Source organism: Equus caballus, chromosome 1 (assembly GCF_041296265.1).
Source record: "Equus caballus isolate H_3958 breed thoroughbred chromosome 1, TB-T2T, whole genome shotgun sequence".
NCBI lineage: Eukaryota > Metazoa > Chordata > Mammalia > Perissodactyla > Equidae > Equus > Equus caballus.
The window spans coordinates 85,703,559-85,729,798 of record NC_091684.1 but is presented as its reverse complement, the minus strand read 5'-3'; the positions used below and the strand labels follow the sequence as shown (position 1 = coordinate 85,729,798).

Genomic DNA, 26,240 nt, shown 5'->3' with positions numbered 1-26,240 from the left:
ACTCCCTTTCCTTTACCTAAACTATTATTATCCATCTTATTCCAATTTTATAGAACAGAATCTGAAACTGAATAATTTCCCAAGGAAGCACTGCTGTTAGTGGGGTCAGGAATCATAACTGAGTCCACCTGATCCCTAAACCAGACTCATGCCACCTTTAGGTTTAGGGCTGTAGGTTAATTCCAGGTCAACCCAGTGATGGTAATGGGTTCTCTAAATTAGTGCCAGCTTGATTTTCACTGGCTCAAGGACTAGGTGAGTCAAAGTCTGCATGTTTGAAGGTCTTTAGTATCTGAGGCTCAGCAGACATGGGCACAAGTGCGTTGACAATGTGATTGAGACCTCAACTTCTAAATTTAATATTGTAAAGATCATTTGCTTTCACAGCTAACTAAATGCTCTTTTTGTAGGAAATCACTTTTCCCAAGATGGTGGCCAACTGTTGCCGTTTTCTCTGTTACTTCTGTCGTATAAGTAGGCAGAATCAAAAAGCTATGTTTGATCATCTCAGTTATTTATTGGAAAACAGCAGCGTTGGTCTCGGTAAGTAAATGTCTGGCTTTAATTTCATCTTTAAGATAGAATATACATAGTACATTTAAAAATTAAACTTCAAAGTAAATTAACTTAGATTAGTGCAGTATGTATTGCACTTAGAAATTAACTTTTAAGTGAAAGTTGGTTTTTATATGGAATTCATAGTTGCAGCACAATTCAAATTTTGTTTCATCTTCATTTGAATGAACAGCCTCACCAGCTATGAGAGGTTCCACACCATTGGATGTGGCGGCAGCCTCGGTGATGGATAATAATGAACTAGCCTTAGCTTTGCGTGAGCCAGATCTGGAAAAGGTAAGTAACATTCCTGCCTCATGTTTTTGGGTGAGTTATGTTTGTTCATAGCTGTTTCTCAAGATTATTTAAATATAACTATAATATAGTTATATCACTATAATTAAAATATATATTATGTACTATAAATGTTACATATATTATATATAATATTATCATTATAAAGAACAACAAATTTGAGATAAGGTGTTTCCTCTGACCACATGCATTTTTCTCTGAAAAGGGCATCAGCTTACTCTATCTGTATTCTTGCATGTTCTTGTCCTTTCTGTTTTCCCTTTTCCTTTAATCACAGTTTCTTAAAAGATTTTAACATCTCCTGCACAGATTTTATATCACACAGAAGTTTATATCTTACAGTGCAAGGCATCAGTGGTACACTAGGTCCGTGCACCCTTAAGCATATTAAGTGACACATATGTTTGCCAGGATATAGATAAATTTCCCCCATATTTTAATTGCAAATACATTCTAAGTATTCTTTCTGATCCTTCCTTTGCTCCCCTACTTAGCAGCCAAAGTGAGCCTTTTAAAAGCATCATATTGATCCTCTGCCCAGAACTCTCCAAAGACTTCCTGTGTCACTTCAAGCAAAAACTAAAGGCATTGCAATGGCTCTTACTGCATCTGACTTCACTTATTAGTTTTGCTTCACTTCCTACAACTCTTCTGATCTCTTTTTTCACACCAGCCACACTGGACCCCTTGCTGTCGCTGGAACTTGCCGGGTGTGCTCCTGCCTCAGGGCCTCTGCACTTGCTGTGCTGGCCATCTGCAATATTCTTTTGCCAACGTCCTCATGGCTCTTTTTTAGTCATGAAAATACATATTTGTATATTATATATGTAAATATACACTTTGATTATATTTATATTTATATAAGTATAGTTTAAATATTTATAGTTTAAAAATATTTATATTTTAAAATAAGTATATTTTACTAAAATCTATACATATTTTAAAAAATCTATTCCATACCAGAATGTAAGACCCGTGAGTTCAGGGCATTTTTTTCTCTGCTGTTCACTGTTTTGTGTCAGTCGTAGAGAACAGCATTGGCGTTGGGTGGAACCTTGACGCATAGCTGTTGAAGGCATGAAACAGTGAACTCTTGCCCACATCCGTCTGGCACGCTAGTCAAGGATCGTGAAGTTTTACATCTCTGACTAACCTCATATACATAGTTTAAAATATTTTTATCTATGATTAAAATGGTTACTATTAAAAAGGTTGGTAATGTCAGATTTTGAGGAGGATATGGAGCAGCAAGAACACTCATCTACTGTTGTTGAGATGAAAAATGGTGAAGTTAGATGGAAAGCAGTTTGGTCATTTTTTTAACAAGTTAAAATACATCTTTCCTAAACATACCCCTAGCCTTTCCACTCCTAGGTATTTTCTCAATAGAAGTAACATATATGTCCACACAAAGACATGGCCATGAATGTTGACAATGGCTTTATTCATTTAGCCAAAAACTAGAGACAACTCAAATGTCCATCAACTAATGAATGGATAAACAAAACTGGGATATTTCCTTATACAGTGGAATGCCATTATTAGACTATAAAAAGGATTGAAGCACTGACATGTGCTACAATGTTAATGAATCTCAGAATCATTAATCTGAGTGAAAGAAGCCAGGCACAGAAGACACATACTGGATGATTACATGTGCAAATGTTCTAGAATATGCAAGCTAATTTGTAGTGACAGCAGATTGTCAAGGCTAAGCGTGTAGAGAGGGATGGAGTGCAAAAGGCATGGGACCTGAGGGGTGGTGGAAATGTTCTGCATCTTGATTGTGGGTGTTTTTACAGATGTATAAATTTCTCAAAGCTCATTGAATTTATACTTTAAATAGATGATTTTATTGCACACAAATTATACCTCAATAAATTTGATATGAAATCTTTTTAGCTGTATTACTTATTTCTTTTTAATCTTGATTTAGCTTGTGATTGAGCTGGGTGTAACTTAATTTGTTTGATAAGTTGCTCCTCTAACAATCTACCGCCATTGATAATGACTTGTTTAGGGATTTCTTTTAAAACTGGATCAGTTAGGAAATATTGTAGAGGACCAACATTCATATACAATAGAATATTTTAAAGGCAAAGCTATGCAAAAATTTTAATGTGTTAAATTCAACAATTCTGAAAGGTAGGTGGCGTTATCCCAAATTTTATAGACGGTGAAACCATGGCTCAAAATGATCCAGTAAGTCTTGACACAGGTCAGATTTCAACCCAAGGATATTTGACTCTAAGCTTAGTTGTCTCTACTTCTCTGTCTTCTCACACCCTCCCTTCCCTTTTAATTGAAATCATTTTGGAAGTAATTTACTTCTTTAAAATAAGGTTGTGTGTCAGATGGATCTTTCAGTATCTCTGATGGATTCAGGTTTTACATTGAGCCAAAGGTCATTAGACATTTTTGAAGTTTGTCAAGTGTTATGACTTTGGTAGATAAAAGTCTCAAATGATATGCAATTTAGGAATTTTTTTCATAGAGTTAGTTTATACGTATTTTTATTATGTTAGCATTTCCTTATGATTTATAAATATTTCTTAATTTTAAGGTTTTGCTACAGAGAGTTCATGAGGATTGTCATGAAATTAAGAAGAATTTGCAGAAATGTATTTGTTTTAAACCATCCTTTGAGGATATCATTTAGCACGGGTAATGTAAGCATCGAATGACTTCTCGCCCGAGGAGTAACGCTTTTGTTTATTGTCTTGTTTGTAGGTAGTTCGATATTTGGCTGGTTGTGGACTGCAGAGTTGCCAGATGCTGGTGTCTAAAGGTTATCCAGACATTGGGTGGAATCCAGTTGAAGGAGAGAGATATCTTGACTTTCTCAGATTTGCCGTCTTCTGTAATGGTAGGATTGAATGCTTGGGGTCATTTTTGGTCATTATTAAAACACATAAAAATAGATGTATAAAACAACAATGTATCCCAACATTTTCATGAAGGAATTAACTATTAGTAAATAAATTTAATATTTTATATTCAGTAGTTTTTTACATAGTAGTAATTTATTTTATAATATATATTTTGATAGTGATGCTATGCTTTCATTATTAAATTAAAATTTTTAGGCACTTACAGTTTTTACAATATATAGTTTTTATAAGCTATAATATAAATCTATAATGCAAACTATAATATAGTTACAGTTTTTATAAGCTATAATAATAGCCAGGATTATGACTTTATTTCCTGTAATGAATTAACCAAAATGAAGAGTTTATGCCTCCATAATCCTTTTCTTTACTTTGAAAATTTCAAGTAAATTGAAGAAAAGAAATTTACTGTGTTTTGTATATGTAAAACTAGTAATTTGGATTCAGTTTTGGCTTTACTACTATGTTCTTTGGTTTTAGTTATTTGTCTTTGAATATAAATGAATTAGTATAGTATTTATTTGCTTAGAACGCCCATATAATCAATGTTTGTTTACTTCTGTTCCCCATTTGATTTTAGGGGAGAGTGTGGAAGAAAATGCAAATGTTGTGGTGAGATTGCTCATCCGGAGGCCTGAGTGTTTTGGTCCTGCTTTGAGAGGGGAAGGTGGGAATGGTCTTCTTGCAGTCATGGAAGAAGCCATAAAAATAGCTGAGGATCCTTCCCGAGATGGTCCCTCACCAACTAGTGGATCCAGTAGAACCCCGTAGGTCTAATATACACACTCGTAAGAGAAAATTATGCTACCTGACTTGAAATTTTACAAAATATGATATGTGTTCTGTTAATTGCAATATAACTCTCTGGTACTCATGATTTCTCCCCTTGAAAAATCAAGTGTGTTAGCCTTGGAAGAATGGATGGAATTTTCTGCTGGAATAGGTCGAATGAACAAAGAGACCTGAGGAAGATTATGTGGATTTAGTAGAGAGAAATTTAGGTTGTAGGAGGAGATGCATTTTGTGAATTTTCCCAGGGGGCTATGGTAAAGTGAGTTATGACAAATGATGGCAGGTGAGCCTTTGAAATTAGAGTAGAGTTTAGTGGGAAGCTAGCTAGAACGAGTTTTCATGGTAATAGGGAGAGAGAAAGAGATCTTTAAGAAGAGGATGGGGGACTTAACTAAACTGGTATGGTGGTAAAGTTCAAAAAAGGAGATGTTCTCATTCTGAGGAGTGAAATTCTTGACCAAGGTATTGTTGTTACTGGCTAAAAACATCTATGCCTTACCCATCACAGAAGAGGGGCCAAATAAAAACTGGAATGCCAGGATTATGGCAAGGAAAGGGTGTTTATTTCGGGTGACATCAGCTGAGAGAGACAAGAGTGAGTCCTCAAATTCGTTTCATTTCGTCTCCCCAAAAGAGGAGAGGCCAGGGGTTTTTTAAAGTTGCAAGGAATGCGTCTGCTTGTAGGAGTTGGGGGCATTTTGGGGGGGAAGCCAGTGGCTTTGCTGGTTAGAGCTTTCCCACCAGCCTGCATTAGGCCTTGGGAAGCTGCTTACAGGGAGGAGGATGATAAGAGAATTTGAGAGTGGGTGTCCTTGGCCATTTGTCTCCATGGCAGATAGTGGATTCTGGAGCCAGGAAGCCAGGGAGTAAGCAGGGAATGAGTGCTCTGGTTTTAACCCCATATGTGCTAGGTTTAATGTAGGAGAACTGATATCAGGGCTGATATTGTGACAGCTAAGGGAGGCAATAACTACGTTACATTTCTCCACAGTTTATGTTATTAATACTTGATTCCAGAAATGGGCATAAATTAATCCAGGTGTGTTGCTTCCTATTTTTTTAATCTTGGAGGTGAATTCCCTGCTAGGGGATCATGCACCCACACTACTGTCACCACTGGTAAAGATGTAACATAGGGCTAATTGGAGGCAAATTTCCAAGCAAAGAAGTAGTCCTGCAAACCCTTGTTCTTCCACATATAGACTGGGCATAAATGTTCTGTCCTCACCAAGGCAAGGGTTCCAGACTGGGACCTCTCCAAGTGTATGTTATGTATTTATCAGTTAGCTATAGAGGGACCAGGGATTCCTTAGTTTCTTTCAGCAGTAGAAAGTATATCAAGAGATCTGTGGTCTCAGACCACATGAGCAGGTGTACACCTGAGGGTGCTGGGGACAGTCTTGCCTGCCAGGAACAATGTTGTCAACAGGCCTTGATGCCACTCTGCACACTGCTGAGTCCAGCTGAGGCAGCTATTTACCGAGCTCCTAAAGGAGGAATGATGTGATCTTCCAGGGCCTTCCAGAGGTGTCTCTCATTAATGAGATAATGAAATATTTCTATTTTTCTCACAGAGATGGGGAGAGAGACATGTTCGATTACTTGGGAGTGGGTGGGTGGGGTGGAGTAGATGGTAAAGAGACAGGTGAGTACATGTCATCAACTCTGTGAAGTACTTACTCTGGGCAAAGCACTGTACTGGGAGCCTTACATATGTTGTCTTATAGGACAGATCTTTGTTACCTGTGCTTGAAATGTATGCTATTTGCAAAAGTAGTCTAAACTTACCAAGTCCTTCCGTCAATTATTTTCTTTGTTAATACCCTGTCTGCTAGTAGAAATGAGCAGAATCCACCAAATTAGCAATTCCTCTTTTTCCTTTTCAAAGGGATCTTAACATTAAAGTTCCCACAAATGTATTCTTGATGATAGAGTCTCACATCTGGTCTTTAACCCATTGTTATTTTCTTTTAAAAATGTCAAGCTATAAATTAAACACATTTATGAAAAGTATCAGAAGAGACAGAATTAATTACCTAGTGGTCCATTTCCTCTGCAAAGTATGTAATAAACCTGAAATGTCACTTTATTATCCTTTTTGCTTTGCTTTCTGTTCTTTTTGAAAAATCCACAAAAGTGATACGGAGGAGGAGGAAGATGACACTATCCACATGGGGAATGCCATCATGACCTTTTATGCAGCTTTAATTGACCTATTAGGACGCTGTGCTCCTGAAATGCATGTAAGTGCTCTGGGGCCCAAGAGCAACAATCCTGGCTTACTTCTCTCTGAGTCATTCTTAGCTGGCAAAGATCACAGCAGCATACAAAACCAATAAACTTCATGCTCCATTAAAAATAATATCTGCAGCCTAATTGCTGAACAAGTGTTTGTTCAGTTTGAAATGTCTTATTGGTTGTAAAAATTAGTAATGAGATTTCAGAACAAGTCATGAATAGAATAGTCAGTTGCTCATATATCTCTAAAACTCATATAAGCATCCCCATACATTAAGAAGAAAAGAACGCATTTTCTCTATACAGTTTTCTCTTCTACTTTAGTGCATGCAGAAAGCAACCGTTCCTATGAAGCGTTCTTTTCTTCTTGTACAATATTTCGTCTTTGTGAGGGAGCTGCTACAGGCTGGGCTCTGGTTGAGGGGAAAGTGGGAGGCAGGTTAGGGGGAAGAAGAGAGCTATTCAGTCCCTATTGATTAGTTAACAATACTTACTTTTACATTGTAATACATTCTGATGTTTTCTACTCCTATTCTATTCTACTCTTCTCTTCTCTTCCGTTCTATTCCATTCTATTCTATTCATTTGACAGATGCTAGCCAGGTCCCATAAGATTAGCTTCATGACCTGTTAGTGGGATACGACAGAGTCTGAAACACACTGATCAGTGCTGGGGTGGGAGGCAAATACACTTCTAAACTGGTGTGAGCAGGAAGCCAGAGGGACTGTTGCTAACAGATCACCTCTTTCTCCCTACCCTTAGAAGCTATGGTTTTTGGGGTTCTGTTTTTGTTTTGTCTCTTTCTCTTACACCCACAGGTTAAATCTTTCTTGATATAACCTTTTGTTGTGAACAGAGAGGGAATCCCAGGATGGAGAAATGTTGGAATGTTAGAAAACCAAGAGTCTGATTTTCCTAACAGCTTAGCTTGTAGCTAATGAGATTTTCAGCATAGTAAATGGGAATAGATTATAAAAAATTTGTATGCTGGAGGTGATTACAAACAAAAAGCTTTCTGCTCTCAATATTTGTTCTTTTTCCTATTAAAGTGAATGATTAAAGGAACCAGGAGCGATGTTACGCTAATAAATAGTTTTTCGTTCTATTACATTAGGGGAAAACAAGACGAAGTGACTTAATAAGGGACTACCCTTGGCACTTCCGAAATTTATTCATTTTCAGCAACCGTTAGTTGAGAATATCCTATGTGTCAGAAATTGGGCTTGTGTTTCACACCCAGTGGTGGAGGAAGCAGACACCTGGCCTGGCTCTGGAAGCCTGCCGCCTGTTCCAGAGACCGGCTGAGGGTCCTCACTGTGTCAGATCCACGGGCTTCATGGGAACTTACTTAGCCAGTGACGGTCTAACAGACTTGGTAAAATCCATGTTCACCATTTTCCCTACATTATAAACGCATCACTGGAGAAATCAGGGTGGACCATAGAGGGACGTACAGTTACATTTTCATCACAAGGCAAGAAAGAGGCTAAATCAGTCGTAAATATTAGTATATATCCAGGGCCTAAAGATAATTTTTCCTTGTATTATTGCTCATGTAATGGATAGGCATTTATATGTAATTTTGGGGGTAAGCAATTATAGACATCAGATTCTTAATATATTTTAATACCCTAAAGAGGATAAAAACTATTGTTCTAATGGGTAAACCAGCTGGCCTAGGTTGTATATATAATTCAGTGTATACTGAAGTCAGTGAAAACTATGTGGGCAGGTAAATACCTGTATGTAAGCCTGAAATAATTTTTGAGAGAGGTCTAACTTTATATGTATACTTAACAGAAAATTAATTTAGATTTGGATTTGCATACTTCAGATTTTCTGGATAGAATTTTAACATTGAGTTCACAAAGTTTTTCTCATGTTCCTTATTTTTCTTCCTGTAGTTGATTCACGCTGGTAAAGGAGAAGCTATCAGAATCAGGTCTATTTTGAGATCCCTAATTCCACTCGGGGATTTGGTGGGAGTAATCAGCATTGGTTTTCAGATGCCAACAATAGCCAAAGGTAAGGCCACCTTCCATTCCTTGTCATTCAGTAGGTCGTTGGATGTTTTAATATTGTTGTCAGTAGTCAACGTTTCTCTCCCTGCAACATAGTTAGGATACATAAATTTCTTTAAAAGAAAGAATTAGAAAGTACATTATTTTGGAAAACATTTTCTATTCTTATTGTTTTTAAACAGCTATGTTTCCAATGAGATTTTAATTCATTTTTATGTGACATCTCAGAATTTCCAGAGAGGAAATACACATCTCCTAGTGTTCTTTGGTCCCTGTTCTTCTCTGTCTTTCTTGATCAACATCCTTTAATTCACTCTTTGTAATACTGTTTGATGTGGGCTTGCCAAGCTGAGGAGTCGAAAGAAAGATTTCTTGGACTCTAAAGGTCTGGTGGTAGTGTTCTTTTATTCTCAGAATAGCATGGGGACAGGACCCACGGGCAGTGAAGAGCTGCAATGTGTTGAGGGTTAGGGCTAAGTTTATAAGGCATGGGTATGTGACTTATTTTTACTAGACAAAGGAAAGATCATGTAAAAAGTCATTAAAATGGTATCAGTGCAGGTGGGGTCTGGTTATTGTGTAGTCATATAACGTTAGACGTGATTCGGGTCGTATAGATCGGCATGTAGGCCAGGACGCCTTGGGCTTGTCCCCCTGGAGCAGCCTTGATCCACATCACTTTTCGTTGTCACTTTCTTATAATGCTTTTTTCCAAACAATGATCATAGCTTTTGACTTAGAGATTTAAAAATTGCCAATGCATCGAAAGAAGTGTTCTTTTCCAGACTAAGGAGAAAGTTTTAAAAAGATTTTTCTTTCCATTTTGCCTGAGTGTTTATTGTCCTTATACAACATGTCATTTTGGGTTTCGAAACTGCTTGTGATTAGTTTTCCAATATTAACTCAAAAGCGTGTAAAATAAAATCAATCCACTCTCTCTATAAGTGCCCAGTACCTATGCCCCCTCGCCCTCCTGCCCAGGTTGCGTAGGGAGAAGGGAGGGCCCAGACAGCATTGGGTGAATGCAGATGCTTTACTGTGGGGGTGGCGGTAGGGCCTGAGTTCACCCCAACACTAATACATTGCACTGCCTAGTCTACGACAGAAACGGCAAATGGTGGAGGCCGAGGCCCGGTTCCCTGTTGGCAGTTCACTGTCTGCCTCCCATAAAAAAGATTTAAGCCATTATTGAAGGCACCTAAAAGATGTCTTAGATCCCAAATTATACTTTAGTTTTCCTTTTTCCAGTTTCAATTTTGTTCAGTTTTCAATACTTTGTTGGATATTGTTACATATTTCATTTTTGTATAAACTTCTAATTTTAGAACAACAACAGAATCAGATAGAAAGTGCATGTTGTTATCCTTTTCTTTCATTAATTGTGCCCCAGAGAAGATTGGCTATTAATACCTCAAGCCTAGAATGAAGGGATCTCTCTGTAACTGAAGGAGGCTCACCCTACTTGCCAGCCATGTGATTATGAGAAAGTCAGGTTTCGTGTGTGCTAACCTTACAGACCCAAACCTCCCAGTGACACAAACAGCCATAATAATTGGACACTCATAATTTTAGGGAAGGTTAAACTTACAAATTGTCCCATACCTTTTTGTCTTCCCCACTTCAGGCAGTTTCTTTTTCTTGTGTCTATACAGATTTTCTCGTTTACCTTCTTTTTACCTCTCCTTTAACTCGTGTTCGTTTACTTGAGTAAGACATCTTTTCATTCCCCTACATTTTGAGCCACAAAAGGGACACTTTTAGGAAAAAGATCAGAAAATACCAGTGACACACAGATTAGGAAACAGAGAAGGGCTAAATTTTTAAGGTTAGAATTTGTGATAACAAAGAACCAAGAACAGGAACTCTAAGAGCGTCCGAATGTCCCTTCCAGAATTTCCCCAATTTCCTCCAGTATACCCCGTTTTCCTCCAGTTGATGTGTCTTCACCAGCCTTCAAGATTTTTCAAGTTGATTCTTTCCTGTTCTACTTAGTTATGCTACAGTAATATTATTTTTGTGATGTTTTTCTTTATAAATATGCAGTATATTGTCTACTTTGGGATTTAAAGGATTTCTTTGTGAACTATCACAATCGCACTGAAAGTTAGTTTTTAAAATGTAATCCATTGGTCATTGTTAAATTTCTACATTTTTCTTTCACCTCTTTCCTTTTACAGAGAATATAGACAGAAACCTATGTGTTTTTATTTCGCCGTGTTATGCATTTAAATCAACTTTAAAACTTAAGCCATCAATATTTCTTCATATGTTTCAATGACAAGTCATTGTCATGGTTGTTGTTGTTTAAGCATCACAAATTATCAGTAATAATTACTATATGTTCTATATTTAGAATGAGAAGTTTGCCTCTAAATGTTAGTCGTCCCCCCACCTCAGTATTAGCTAAAGCCTTTCTCAAACGTTTTTATCATACTTATTCTAGAACTTGAGTGTGGCCCAGACTAATAAAGAAGGAGGGGTTCAGAAAACTTGAGGGACAAGCAGATAATCCTGAAAGTAGATGTTCTGTCCCTGCAGCCCTTGGCCCAGGCAGGTGTGAACAGACTGTCTGAGCAATAATTTCAGGCAAATGGATAATGCAGGTACCACAGGGTACAGCTGTGCAAGAGGCCCTCCTCATTCCAGTTCAAAGGCTAGAAGTCTGGGAGGAGGCGGTTCGTCAGCTTTATTGTCTTCAGCTTGTTTGAGGAGATGATGACAAATAAAACAGTAACTGTAGCAAATGGATGAATCTTGATTCCCAGGCTGATATAGTTGTAGAATTCCTTAAAATGAATGTCTACTTGAATAAGTGTTTGAAAAACAAACCCTAGGGACTGGCCTGGTGGTGTAGTGGTTAAGTTCTTGCACTCCGCTTGGGTGGCCCAAGGTTCACAGGTTCAGATCCCAGGTGTAGACCTTTGCACCACTTGTCAAGCCATGCTGTGGCAGGTGTCCCACATATAAAATAGAGGAAGATGGGCACAGTTGTTAGGACAGAGCCAATCTTCCTCAGCAAAAAGAGGAGGATTGGCAACAGATGTTAGCTCATGGCTACTCTTCCTCACCTAAATAAATAAATAAATAAATAAATAAATAACAAATCCTAATTTTAGGATCAACGAGTTGATCAATCATTTCCTTAGGCACAGCTATATGTTAAAATAATAGAATCTTATATATATAAATTACCTATAATGTGATTTTTAGGAAAATTGAACTGGAATTTCATATAGATTTTTAATTGAAAATTATAGCATGCTGATTTAACCTCACAACTAAATTAACTTTGGTTGGATTTTAAATCCAATTTTTCTTAGCTTAAATCTAACTTTTCCAATTACTAGGTGTACAGCCTTGAACTTGGACAAATTATTTAACTTCCCTAAAGATCAGTTTTCATCTTCTGTTAAATGAAGATAATAATACTAACTTCATGGTGTTCTTGTGAAAACTGTATGAGATCATGTCTGTAACATTCCTAGCAGAGTGCCTGACATCAGCACAAACTACAAGAGCTATTATTCTTATTATTGTAATTATAGGAAGGAAAGCATTAGTTATATTAGGTGTTATTAGAAGCTATGGAAGCTATTTGGTATTAGCCTTTAATCTAATTTGCCTTAAAACATTGTTATTTGTTCATTTCATGATTTAAATATCAAGTTCATTCATTGACGTTGAATCAAAACAAAAAAAGTTTTGACTTTATTCTTTCAGGATCATTATGGTCATGAATCATTTTTTCCTGGGTCCTTCTTTCTTCAACATTGCATCATTCTTAAACATTCTGTGATATTATTTGTAGACTCTTATGGTGTGTTATCAGCAACAGTTTGCTATAATTGTCACGTGGTCAAGCAAGAATGCACCGGTTCTCTGATATTTTAAATTTGCGTGTAATCCCCTAATTCCTCATATCAATGATCCCCAACCTATGACTCTATGGAATTATAATCAGACTCATTCATCTATATAGGCATCAAGCACTGACTGTTTATAGAGAAAATAGAATGACTCTCAAGTATGTTTTAAATGTTGTTAAATGCTATTATGATTAATGAAGCATGTTTCATTTGAAAGTCAAACTGGCTCATAGAGTTGTTTCATCATTTTGTAATTGCCTAAGCTATAAATAAGTGTACCGTGATTATCACATAGGGGTACATGATTTCATTAATGTTTAAAAGCAGCTCTTACTCTTGAAAAGAGTGAAAACCTTACTTTTACATTTTAACTTTTCATGGCATTTACTCCTAGTTTTACAATGTGAATTTTGGATGTTTTGTTGTTTCCTTGTTAGTATCTAGCTTAATGCTATGTTCTTGTCATAGACACAGTTAACAAATGGATGTGAAAGTAATATTTAAATGACCTTGGATTCAAATTGTACTGTCATATTTCCTCAGTCAGTTCCCTGCACTTGCTTGTGGGTAGTAGAAGAACAGAAAACCAGTCAACAGATAACTTTATTTAAAACATGAGAATGCCATGTTTTACAAAAGTAGCCATTTGTAGTCTCTCTCATGAATGGCATGGCCATTAACAACAACGTGTCACCTTCTCTCTTTTAGATGGGAATGTGGTGGAGCCTGACATGTCTGCGGGGTTTTGCCCAGATCACAAGGCAGCCATGGTTTTGTTCCTTGACAGGGTCTATGGAATTGAAGTTCAAGACTTCCTCCTCCATCTTCTAGAGGTTGGCTTTCTGCCAGATCTCCGGGCTGCTGCTTCTTTAGACACGGTAATGATTTAAACAATTGATTCCCTCGACTTTTGACTCTTCGTTCTTTGGCTTATGATATTCTTTAATAGATAGATTCATTTATTGTCACCAAATATTTATTGAGTATCTATTATATTTTTAGGCAAGCAGTGGGCAAGCAGAAAATAAAATAGACTGTGTACTCAAGGATTTCACTGAATAGTGGAGAAAACTGACAATCTCAAGAGTAAGATAAGAATTCTGATCAGGTGCAATGGAAGACAATAAGAAGTTCATATAACACTAATTTTAGAGGTCACAGTGGCTCCTGTTAACCTCTAAGTTGGCCTAAACAATTATGCTTCTCAATTAAAGCAATTAAAGTCTTAAGAAAGCTTAATGGACATTGTTGAGTCATGCCAATTACAATATCATCCTGGTGCCTTCATTCTTTAATGTACAGATATATCTGTACGTATATCCAGTGGTCCTGTCCTGTATATCCAGCGGTCCACATGGAGAATCTGCCATTGTCGGTGCAACTGTTCTGCTCTTTGAAATGTTGTAGAATAAGCTGAAGTTCTAAATGTTATTCTAGGAGTTAATAATACCTCCTTTTATTCTCAATTAAATAAGTCCTCTTTATTTCAGAGGAAATCAGATCTTGAGTTGACAGTAGCTCTTCCTTGAAAGCCATGAGAGGAGAATCATAAAAATGAAACTGAAATTTGTTTTTTCTTTCTTGAGTGTGTTCACATGAAATTCTGAACCTAAAGAATGTAGTTGATAACATAGTAAGGCAATCTACCTTTGATTGTTGATGCCAGTGGACATAAGCAGAAATATAAATAAAATTAATAAATAGAATTCAGAAAGAATTTATGAATATGAGATCTGTTAGACGAATAAGTTCCTTTCTCTTTCCTCCTCTCGTAAAGTGCTGATATTCATTGATATCATTAGTGTCTTCATCTTCCTACTATTGACATTTTATTATAGACCATGAACCTCTTGGGCTTTTTGAAGAAATAGGTATCATCTCATTTTTATTTATTTATGAGCAATTGAAAGTTGATTTTTTTTTTTTTTAAAGATTTTATTTTTTCCTTTTTCTCCCCAAAGCCCCCCAGTACATAGTTGTATATTCCTTGTTGTGGGTCCTTCTAGTTGTGGCATGTGGGACGCTGCCTCAGCGGGGTTTGATGAGCAGTGTCATGTCCGCGCCCAGGATTCGAACCAACGAAACACTGGGCCGCGTGCAGCGGAGTGCGCGAACTTAACCGCTCGGCCACGGGGCCAGCCCCGAAAGTTGATTGTTTTTTGTGGTAAAAAAATCATATGAACCACATTAAAGATATAACTGAGGAATACAATTACATTTTTCATCTTTTTTGCCATTTTCTAGATAGTGAAATTGTACGTCAACATGTTGATTCCTTTGAAGATTGTCTGCTGCCAAACATAAATGATTTTCTATTCTCCAATTCCTTTTTAGGCTGCTTTGAGTGCTACAGACATGGCCTTGGCCCTCAATCGGTACCTTTGCACAGCCGTGTTGCCTTTGTTAACAAGATGTGCTCCTCTTTTTGCTGGCACAGAGCACCATGCTTCCCTCATTGACTCCTTACTTCATACTGTGTATAGACTTTCTAAGGGCTGCTCACTTACCAAAGCTCAACGTGATTCCATAGAAGTTTGTTTACTCTCTATTTGTGGGTAAGTGGGCAAGTAACTCAAAAATACCAAATTTCTTCTTCTTCAAGAAAGAGAATTTACTGTGTGGCCCTTGAAAAATTATGAATTTTGGAAACAATTTCTGTGCCAAAAAATTAATTCATTTGAGATAGTCCCATGTACTGATGTATGAGTCTTAGCAGAGCACCCTTGCTCCTGGTCAAGTTCAGGAGTATTCCTCCAAGCCCCTTTAGGATATCTAGCTGTTGGGTAAAGTGTTAGACCGATTATGCTATTCTGGATGTTGGTGGGCAGGATGATTGCGTGAGGAATCCATGGCCACTTTAGTGTAAGATTAGTAGATTCTTTTTTCACTGTGTGTGATGGTTTTAACTCCTCTTCCAGAAGAGAAAAGAAAAAAGAGACATTAAATATAAAAAGTGATACAGTATAATATTAAAGCATTACTTACGTGTGGCAGTGATGAAGGCTATTTCCTTCAGTCTGGAAAACCGGAAGTGTTCAAATGTCTTACCATGAAACCCAGAAACATATCCCCTCCTTTTGAAGTTCTATCGGTGAAAGTGGCCATTTCTCAGGCCTCTAGCTGGAGTGATGGCTTCTTTCTAATTGGACGGGAGCTTTTGGAGGTGAAGGCTTGAAGCCTGACTGTACATTGGTGAAGGAAAGGTTTTCACTCATTCTGTGGTATGTGGGGTAGAAGACAGATGGGCTGAGGGAAGTGAAAATTAGACTAGCTCCTCCCTGACCCTCAAATTCCATAAAATGGAATCAATTTTCTAAATATTAAATGAGGTGAAGCAGTCAGGATTGCCCGACACGGTAGATGTTCACTGTGCATTACTTGTCTTTCCTTTCCTCCTCTGGCAAAATTTGCCTCAGCCTTTTTTCTCCCTCCTGCTCCTACACTCCCTCTTCTTTCTGCGTCTAATCTGGTCACTGAAGATCCTTCCCACCCACTAGAATGAGGGGAGAAGCATTTACTAAATTAATGGGAACAGTGGGGTCTGCAGTTGCGTGAGATTGGGAAGGGAAGGAGCAGAAGAGGCGCATCTCCCATAACAAATAGGGATTGGTCTTCAGATCTGAGGGATGGAGATGAGTTGGAAATGTAACCTTTTATAAAATTATGTAACTATTGGTTTGTCTTTGTATTGGAAACACATGAAATTAACATCATCTGAAGAGAGGTATAGGTCCAGGTTCTTGGGTACATCATTTAATCTAATGACTTAGTTTAGACACATTTCCCGTCATTATTAAAATTAGCTTTGTTCCACCAGCCAATTGAGACCTTCTATGATGCAGCACTTACTCAGAAGATTAGTATTTGATGTCCCATTATTAAATGAACATGCAAAGATGCCTCTTAAGGTAAGTATAGGAAGTATTTGTGGTTATTTGATTACTGGGTCCTCTGACTTTGTTTCCCATTACAACATGTACATCTCTTAGATACATCATGTTTGACCTTTGACATTGGAAAATTTCTCCCACTTATTGAAATGGGCATACAAGTTATAGATATGTGTATATTAGCCTAAAATAAACAAGTAATAAAAGACCATGGAAATCCTAAGATGTATCCTGTAAGTCGATGGACATGCAAATCAATGGGAAAAAATGGGCTACAAGGAGAAGATGAGCCAAGATATTCTTAGGCTGAAAAACATGGTAATGGGTTTGGCCTAAAATATTAACAACCTGAAAGGATAAAGAGCAGGCTTTAAAAACAACAATTTCTAAGTTAGTAATCAAATGACAGTTTCCAAATAGCATTTCATAGGTTTCAAGGATAACCTTTCTGTATATGTAGTTAGTTTGTCACAGAATGTAGAAAAGTCATTGACATTTTCTCTGTCCAACTCTATTATTCTGTTCACGAATGATCAAGTTTCAACTGTTTTTTGACCTGAGAATATTTTCCTGTCATCTAATATTGCAATCCAGACTCAGGATTATGATGTTAGACGTATCCTAATACATCTACTAGCATGGTCTGTGCATGGGGGTCATGGCCATGCGATGGACTGTTACAGGTGACCACTCTGCACTGCCATCGAGGAAGCGTCATTTTTCCTCATGGCCAAAGAATAATCGTGCTGTAAAAGAGACGTTTGAGATATGAACGAGCTGCTGCTTTTGAGCTGCTGTTGCACTAAGCATCCCTAGGTGTTTAGCAAAACCAGTCTTTCTCTATGAAAATTGATTTTGGTTTAAGAAATTTAGAGAAATTAATGAATTATATAAAGTAAGTTATATCCTTGCTGATAGTCTCATTTTTCCGGGTTTTATCATCAGTGATAGCCCTTGTCATGCAAATTTTCTTGATACAAGTAAGCTGAAAGATATCCGAAAAAGAGTATCAGTTTATTTATTTTTTATTTATTTATTTATTTATTTATTTATTTGGGGAAGATTAGCCCTGAGCTAACTGCTCCCAATCCTCCTCTTTTTGCTGAGGAAGACTGGCCTTAACATCCATGCCCATCTTCCTCTACTTTCTATGTGGGACACCTACCACAGCGTGGCGTGCCAAGTGGTGCCATGTCCGCACCTGGGATCCGAACCAGCAAACCCCGGGCTGTGGAGAAGCGAAACGTGTGAACTTAACTGCTGCACCACCGGGCTGGCCCCACAGTATCACTTTATGTGATAACACTCTTTTGCATTATAGATATTTCCATGTTAATCCAAGCAAATTAGATCTCAATATTTCATCATTTAAGATTCCTAAATTGTGTGTGTGTGTATGTTTTGTAACTGAAAGGGAGACTAAGCTAGAAATATTTCTACAGTGAGAGATGTAGTTAGTTTTAATAACAATAATCCCTATCAATTTATTTCCCTCCTTAGATGTAGAAGAGAGAGTCCAAAATTTTACTGTTGACTCGCAAAGTTCATTTTATTAATTTGGCAAATAGTGAATACTTGTTACTTTATAGATCAAGAATGAATTATCGTAAGAGCTGCCAAATAAATGAAAAATTCTGCTCTTGTCTTTGAACTTCTGATTTAGTCCTGAGCAAACAAAATATACATAGGTGAAACCTAAGAACCAACATAGACATTCAGTAAGATAATAAATTGCATCCATAGCCACCAAAGAAATATAGATAAAGAAATTATTGAAGTAGGGCAGTTTTGAAATTTACTTAGAGATGGAAGTTCTGAAGCAAAACATAAGGTGTGATCATTACGGATAGGCAGACAGGAAGCAAAAATATTCAGCAGTATAGTTCCCTTAGAATGCACATTTTAGGTACTTACTTGTGCCTCTGGGTCACCTGAAATCAATTCCTTTGTTATATGCACGGATTCCAGGGGATAATAATGCATAAAATTGTGAGTAAATGATAAGCAAAGAATCTCATAAAGAATGCTGTTCAAGATAGAGTGATTTGTAAAATTGGGTGCTTGGTCCTCATACTTTGATCAACATGTGATAAATTTGAAAGAGACATAGTATTGAAGGTAATAATATTCTCTGAAAGAATTGATGTGGACTGAGCAGTTTCCTTTCAGTTATATGGCACTAGAATTCCATATGGGAGGAAATGGAGAAAATATAAAATTTGTCTTTAGCTCATTGTTTTTATCATTGTTTTCCCATGTAGCTGCTGACAAATCATTATGAAAGATGCTGGAAATATTACTGCCTGCCTGGAGGGTGGGGGAACTTCGGAGCTGCGTCGGAAGAAGAACTTCATTTATCAAGAAAGTTGTTCTGGGGCATTTTTGACGCCCTGTCTCAAAAGGTAATTTACTATTTTGTGGGTTTATTTGTGTGGTGAAATATTTTGTCTGTGTGATAAAATAATAAAAAGCCATAGGTTCTTAGGTATTCTTAGTAGAATACTATCTTTACTTATCAAGCCTTAAGTGTTTTATTTTTTCTCTTTTCTCAACTTACAACAAATGTTGAGAGTGCAATTTATGTCGACTTTTCATAATCGTTAAGGTAGCATGTTCCTTGTGATAATAACACATTCTGGGTTAAAAATGGCTGAGCATTTCAGGAAATTATGCCCATGGTTTGATCACTTTCTGTGCATTTTGACTTATTTGAAGTTAAACCCTCCCCAGTCACCTCCCCCCCAATCTTCTAAAGCCTGAAGAAATCTTATCAAAAAATAAAAATATTGAAGCTGGTAAAATTATAATATTCCAGTGGCCCTCACTGACTTTTCCCACTTTGCTGCTATGGGATTTAAGTACCTCCACTCAGAGTTGCTTTATATACGTGACATTCCCTTATAGTTGCCATGTTTATAATGAATGGTTCATATCCTTTCAGAAGACTGGACGGTAGTATTTCATGGAAAGTCAGAACAACATACTTTGTATGCTTATGCTTAAATTACTAATCAAAACCAGTTTGAATTCCCAGCTAGACATTATTAGATGACTGGAGTCATATAACCAGAAGTGTGCTCCATAATAGGGGAAAATTGGTTTGTGAGTACATTTGATCGCTCTGGCTGGATGCTTTTTCTTGCTGAATTGCCTTTGGTAAACTGAGAGTCCTTTTAAAATAATATCTAGAATGTATTTTTAGAAGAATTTACGACATTAATTTAAAATTGAATATTTAAAGTGAGATAACTTCCAAATAATTATTTTTTTTGATTTTTTTAAAAAAATCTATGAATATAAATTTAACTAATTATGTAATTAATATACAAATACTCTTTCCCAGAAATTTTGATTTTGTATAATCTATATGTATAACTACATAAGGTTAAAATGTTTTACTCTCTGGAATGTTTCTTTTTTCATGCTTCTTGGTCGGGAAGATTGGCCCTGAGCTAACATCTGTTGCCAGTCTTCCTCTTTTTTTTTTTCCTCTCCCTGAAGCCTGAGTACGTAGTTGTATATCCTAGTTGTAAGTCATTCAAGTTCTTTTATGTGGGATGCTGCCACAGCATGGCTTGATGAGTGGTGTGTAGGTCTGCACCCAGGATATGAACTGGCAAACCCTGTGCCGCTGAAGCAGAGCACGTGAACTTAACCACTCGGCCGTGGGGCCAGCCCCCTGGAATGTTTCTTTATGTATTTTTCATGTATAGTCTTTATAATGTGGTGCAACAATAATCTATAACTAACTGTAAGGAATATAATCATTGATTAAAATTATGTTTATAGTGTAAAGACATTATACATTTGGAAGATTCAAGTTTGCTTCATTTCAAATATTGGAGAATAAACTTTTAGAGAAGAAAAGATTTTACCCTTCTTATGCTGCAACTACAGCAAATCTAGCTTCAGCTTCTCTTGTGTCTGATGGTATTTAAGGCTGTGTATTCCATTTTTTAGAGCAAGAACATGCTAGGGAGTTAAGTTAGCCCAGGGTAATTGAGAGTTTCTCCTACAGTGTCATATCAGCCACTGTGATTATGTTGACAGCTTTTGCCAAATAGTAAAATGATATCCGTTTTTTTTCTTGGTCCTCCATTTCTTCCCAGAAATACGAACAAGAACTTTTCAAACTGGCACTGCCATGCCTGAGTGCAGTTGCGGGAGCTTTGCCTCCAGACTACATGGAGTCAAATTATGTCAGTATGATGGAAAAACAGTCATCAATGGATTCTGAAGGGAACTTTAACCCACAACCTGTTGATACCTCAAAGTATGGACTCTTTCTATTGCAGCAGATTTTTATTGTAAATGATGTGTGAAGTCTGAAATTGAATAAGGTACTAAAGTGAACTTTCTCTAATCCATGCCCCCTTTGAATTGGTATCCTTTTAATAGGGGTCCCTTTACTTGACAAAATGATAGTAGTGATAATAATGATTATACAAATATCAGAAGTAGATAAGATGTACTTTCTAGGATACTCTTAACACAATCAGGATTCTCTCTAGGTAACCACATGGTAATTCTATAATAGTGAGAATCAAGAAAGTATATCAGTTACATTTTTAGTAGAAAACTTACCCTCAATGTTTATTAATAATTGCAGCCAACCTCTGTGTAGCATCTTTGACTCAGGATGATCCCAGCATGCAGTGCAAACTGTTTCTGTGAGCTGAGGGGAATCATTTCACCATCACTACATCTCAGCAAGGCGGAGGGTTACCAGCTGATGTTCAGCATCATAAAGCACAGCATGAGATTAAAGGGAATATCAAATGAGAATATTTGTGGAAACTTTAGCATGCAGTTAGAATACACTGTGACAACCTTAACTACAGACAAAACATTACTTAACATAAAACTTCTTACATGTACTTAGTTGCATAAATTGTTCTACAAATAAGATCTTGGGTAGTTCAGGTGTCTGGAGGCTCAACATTGTTGTTGTTGTTGCTGTCTTTAAGTAGCACCATGGTTTCCCATTGGCTGGGAAAGCTGCCTGTTTATGCCACATTATATTGTCAGTTTCATGGTGACTGGGCAAGATCAATGTTAGCAAGGTAGTCACTGATGGCTCCTATCCGTGGCATCTCAGTTTGCTTGGGAGTAACTTTCAGGCTTCTGGGCGGTCCCCCAGCTGATTTAGCTTCCGTAACCACATCACAATTACAACCCCAGTGGTATGCCATTAGTTTGATAATGCCTTAAATTTGCATGTTTGGTATTTGATGACAGTCCTGTGAGAAAAGACTCTACCCCCAGTATTTGGCTTATGTGATTGATCCTTTGTATCTCTTCCAAAGTAAGTAAACCAAAATATCACATGTTCACATTCCTACGTGGGTAAGTTTGTGGCTTGCTAACGTACAATATAATCCAGAATTTTAAAATAACATCAGAACAAGGTCATGGTTTTGGTGTTGATTAATTAAATCTAATTAATTAACAATGTTGGGCATGTATATCCATTTACCTAAGCTTGCCCCTTTGGGGACTTCTTAACAGATTAGGTTTGCATAGTGATATCAAAAATTTCTGTCTTTGTGATTTTTATATTTTGGTACTTAAGTATGTGTATTTCATATGGTTCAATTACTGACTGATAACATTGCTGGAAAACAACAGTGATGTATCTCATTATACTCGGTTTAAATAGAATTCTATTCTCAAAGTTAATTGTGTTAAGTTATATTCATTAATGAATGGAATTATATATATATAAATTTTCCATTCATAGATAAATTTGATATTCCCAAGTCTTACATTTACCATCAGAGTTGGTCATCAACTGCATGCACTCAACATCTGCTCAAGAGATTAAATATTTATTTAAACATGAAAGGAATCAAAACTAAATGTTATCAAAATCATAAAGCATGAGTTTGTTAATAACTTTTCCCTATAGTCCGTATTAGTAACATTTAGAATATTATATATGGACCATTAATATTTCAAATCATTAACACAGCACTAGCTGTATGAAATTAATTTAAAATTTTCGTTCATTTTTAAAATTTAACACGTCAGATTTCAGCAGTCTTTTACCAATTTATACTTGTTGCAGAAGAGTTAAGTCAAAGGGAGACTAACTTCAAAGAACAAACATGGGAGAGAAACATGTCTTTAAGCTTGCTCACTCTAACCAGATCTTGAGTCAGGTTTTTAAACTTTTTTCTGGTATAATCTTTTGACCTCATCTTTGAATGTATTTTAATTATTTTTGTTTATACTATGTGTAATTTTTATCTATAACTTATATTAAGATACAGTAAAGTATGAATCAGTGTAAGATGAGCAGAAAGAACATTATCTGCTTGACTTTTCTTATATTGTTCTACGATATGGGAAAGCAATACCTTGTTAAAATGATTTTGTAACAGTTGTGCATCAAATGAGATTTAAGCAGTCATAAGTTGTGAGTAAATGATTAATATGATTCCCTGTAAATCCTGTGAAAATGAAGCTTTTTTTTCTTTATTTTTCTCATAGTATTACAATTCCTGAGAAGTTGGAATACTTCATTAACAAATATGCAGAACACTCCCATGACAAATGGTCAATGGACAAGGTAAAAGTCAGGGTGTCACATTCTAATTCAGTACTGAATGTACCTAATGACTAGTCACTCAGAGATTCCTGACTATGACGACTGATTACTTTAAAGGGAGAGCTTTCTCTAGATTCACAAAGAGCACTTAATTACGATTTGCTAATATAATATTTAGCTGGTTCTGCCACTGATACACATATGAATAAGAGTATTTGTGTTGGTAAAAAATACAGTTTAAGAATTCAAAGAATCAATTAATTAAGCCATAAGTATAGTTTCTAAACACACCTTGTTTGTGGGAGTAAAAAGTAATAATCATCAGGGGCTTGAGGAAGAAATGGTGACTCAGGGTTCAGAAATCCTTTAAGGAAACTTTAGCTTTATGTATAGATTAGATAAAATCTTTAAAATTATTAATGAGCATTTAGTGATCAGTCACACTTTCTAATCGTCTGTTGTGTTTCTTGTTGCTAAGTGGGTCTGCAGTTCAATAAACGTAGATTACCTGGACAGATGACATGTTTTATTTGTATTGACAAAAAAACCCAACCCGAATGAGATGAGTAAACCAGTGGCAACCTGTGACAGGAGTCCTACATATTATGAGATTTTCTAGAGGAAACGTTATGCCTGAGTAGTCACATTTATGCTGTCTCATTTAAACTTGAGAAAGGGGTGGTTAAAATAAGTTTGTCGGAGACACTGACTTGAGATGATGCAGGGATCCAAAATAAGCAGAGAGTGATTTGGTGAAGCAAAAATCCAACAGCAAAGGTTCCAACAGACGCTTCTGTTATGCACCAACTCAGTATCATTCTGCTAGACTTCACATGAGGCTTCAATCCGTGTCCTGACCAACCCAGTCCCTGCTCCCTCTGAGAAACCATCTTTTTGTTTTGATAAACGTGTGGCTCTTTCTTCAGTAATTTAATTGACTTACTAGGTGAATCAGTAAGAGTTAAGTGTTGGTTTTATGTGAAGACTGTTAAGTACTGAGCTGGTGGGCATGGTGATGGAGAAGACAGCAGTACTGATCTGTTCCTGTCTAGTTACCCAGATTCCCTAGGCAGATGTGATATGGGAAACGGTGATATGTATGAAATTATACAGGCAAAATAATTGGAACAAATGTGTTGAAAGATAATTGGATATAGGAGTGGGCAAAACAAGCAGCATTATTTAGGGAAGCTTCCAAATAAAATGGCATACTCTAGTTTTCCTGTTTAAAAGGAGTGTTTCAAATACACGTGTAACAGGTGAGGGTCCCAAGAGGTACTAGAATAAATATCACAGGGGCCCTGTGACCTGCAGCCTCCTTCCGGGGGGAGAGCTGATTGACACAAGCACAGACCTGGGTCTGTTCAAGGACCACTGGGTGTTTTTAATCTCTGGATGAACAGATTTGTCCCAGGTGGTTACTCAAAATAGTATTGATTAGGATAGAAATCTTTATATTGACTTATGCTGGATAAAATTCAAACCTTAATCATTATTTTGGTTCATTTTAGATTTATTTTACCAAATACACACTTAGACACATGCACATGTATACTCTCTAAAGTTAAAAACACACATAAGGGGCTGGCCCCTTGGCCGAGTGGTTAAGTTCGTGTGCTCTGCTGCAGGCGGCCCAGTGTTTCGTTTGTTCTAGTCCTGGGCGCGGACATGGCACTGCTCATCAAACCACACTGAGGCAGCGTCCCATATGCCACAACTAGAAGGATGTACACCGAAGAATATACAACTATGTACTGGGGGGCTTTGGGGAGAAAAAGGAAAAAATAATAAAATCTTAAAAAAAAACCACGTAAAACAGTTTGATGTTTGTTTATTTTAGTTGGCAAATGGATGGATTTATGGAGAAATATATTCAGACTCATCTAAAGTTCAACCGTTAATGAAGCCATATAAACTATTATCTGAAAAGGTGAGGGATTTTTTAGGTTATATAAGTTCTAATATCTTTTCAAAATTTTTTCTTTGTTATGTAATTTCTTATTAAAATGTGTATTTTATATATACTATTTTTACCTTTATTCAAAGGTCTCATTTTTTTTTTTTACCTTTTATCTTTTTCTCTCTATTCCCATTTCCTGTCAGGATTTAATTGATTGTTCTCTTCTCCACTTAATATTGTTCTATTCCTTTTTGATTTTTATTCATCTCCTATATTTCTAAGGACTTTAGAAAATATTCTTACCATTCTTAAGAGTTTCTTGATGAGGGATGATGAAATAATATTTCAATATGCTTATTATTTACAAGTTTTCATATGTTTTACTTCTTTGGGAGGAAGTCAATATCTTGACAAATGAAATGAGAAAGATTTTCTAGCTTGGTGTTGATGGAGGAAGAGTTACTTCTCTATTTATTCAGATGGTAGAAAAGCCTTCACGCATGTATCATGTAATCTGGCACTTTTTCCTAATTGTGTTTCTCCTTTCTAGGTTCTATCTAAAGTCTCAGGAGCTGAGAAGCTAAAGGCAATGAACCTCCATGCCATAATAAGCTAGAATCTCTTTTAGCAGCATTAGTGAAACTAGATCTCAGTTCACACTCTGCTTTTCAGAATTTTAATTTTTTTAATTTTTAAAGTAACCATGCCAATCAAATTTTTTTTAAATGGAGACAGTCTATTTCAGAACAACGCGTTAAATATTTTTATTTTCATTTAGGTTCGTAATATCCCATTTGTTTGTTTTCTTCCTCTTTCTTTTTGTCTCTAGGAAAAAGAAATTTATCGCTGGCCAATCAAAGAATCTTTGAAAACTATGCTGGCTTGGGGTTGGAGAATTGAGAGAACACGGGAGGGAGACAGCATGGCCCTTTATAACCGGACTCGTCGTATTTCTCAGACAAGCCAGGTAAGAATCGCAGTGATGAATCCACTGTTTATGTTATTTTAAAATAATTTTAATCCTTTATTTAATTATTGGGTTTTCCACAACAAATAATTTGAAAATTCTGAAGACTAATGTAAAGTTTAGAAGGGGAAAAACCATGTTCCTTTTTCTTTCGTTTTAAGAGGCTAAGTCTTGGTTAAAGTGCTGGAGTTTATATATCAGGTCATACTTTTCCTGGCTGGTATGTAAAGGAGTACCCAATGGTAGTGTGTTGA

The 26,240-nt window shown here is 36.6% G+C and overlaps 1 protein-coding gene across 1 annotated transcript in view; it reads left to right on the top strand.

Moving 5' to 3' along the window:
• Positions 1–26,240, top strand: part of RYR2 (ryanodine receptor 2) — a 682,530-nt gene that overhangs the window by 494,237 nt on the left and 162,053 nt on the right. Inside the window, exons 43-56 of the mRNA XM_070228795.1 lie at positions 411–543; positions 749–852; positions 3,601–3,736; positions 4,342–4,528; positions 6,691–6,796; positions 8,697–8,817; positions 13,388–13,557; positions 15,014–15,234; positions 16,497–16,587; positions 18,831–18,971; positions 20,679–20,842; positions 23,062–23,140; positions 24,960–25,049; positions 25,849–25,986. Coding sequence (XP_070084896.1) covers positions 411–543; positions 749–852; positions 3,601–3,736; positions 4,342–4,528; positions 6,691–6,796; positions 8,697–8,817; positions 13,388–13,557; positions 15,014–15,234; positions 16,497–16,587; positions 18,831–18,971; positions 20,679–20,842; positions 23,062–23,140; positions 24,960–25,049; positions 25,849–25,986 — 1,881 coding nt within the window. The remainder of the gene's footprint in view (positions 1–410; positions 544–748; positions 853–3,600; positions 3,737–4,341; positions 4,529–6,690; positions 6,797–8,696; positions 8,818–13,387; positions 13,558–15,013; positions 15,235–16,496; positions 16,588–18,830; positions 18,972–20,678; positions 20,843–23,061; positions 23,141–24,959; positions 25,050–25,848; positions 25,987–26,240) is intronic.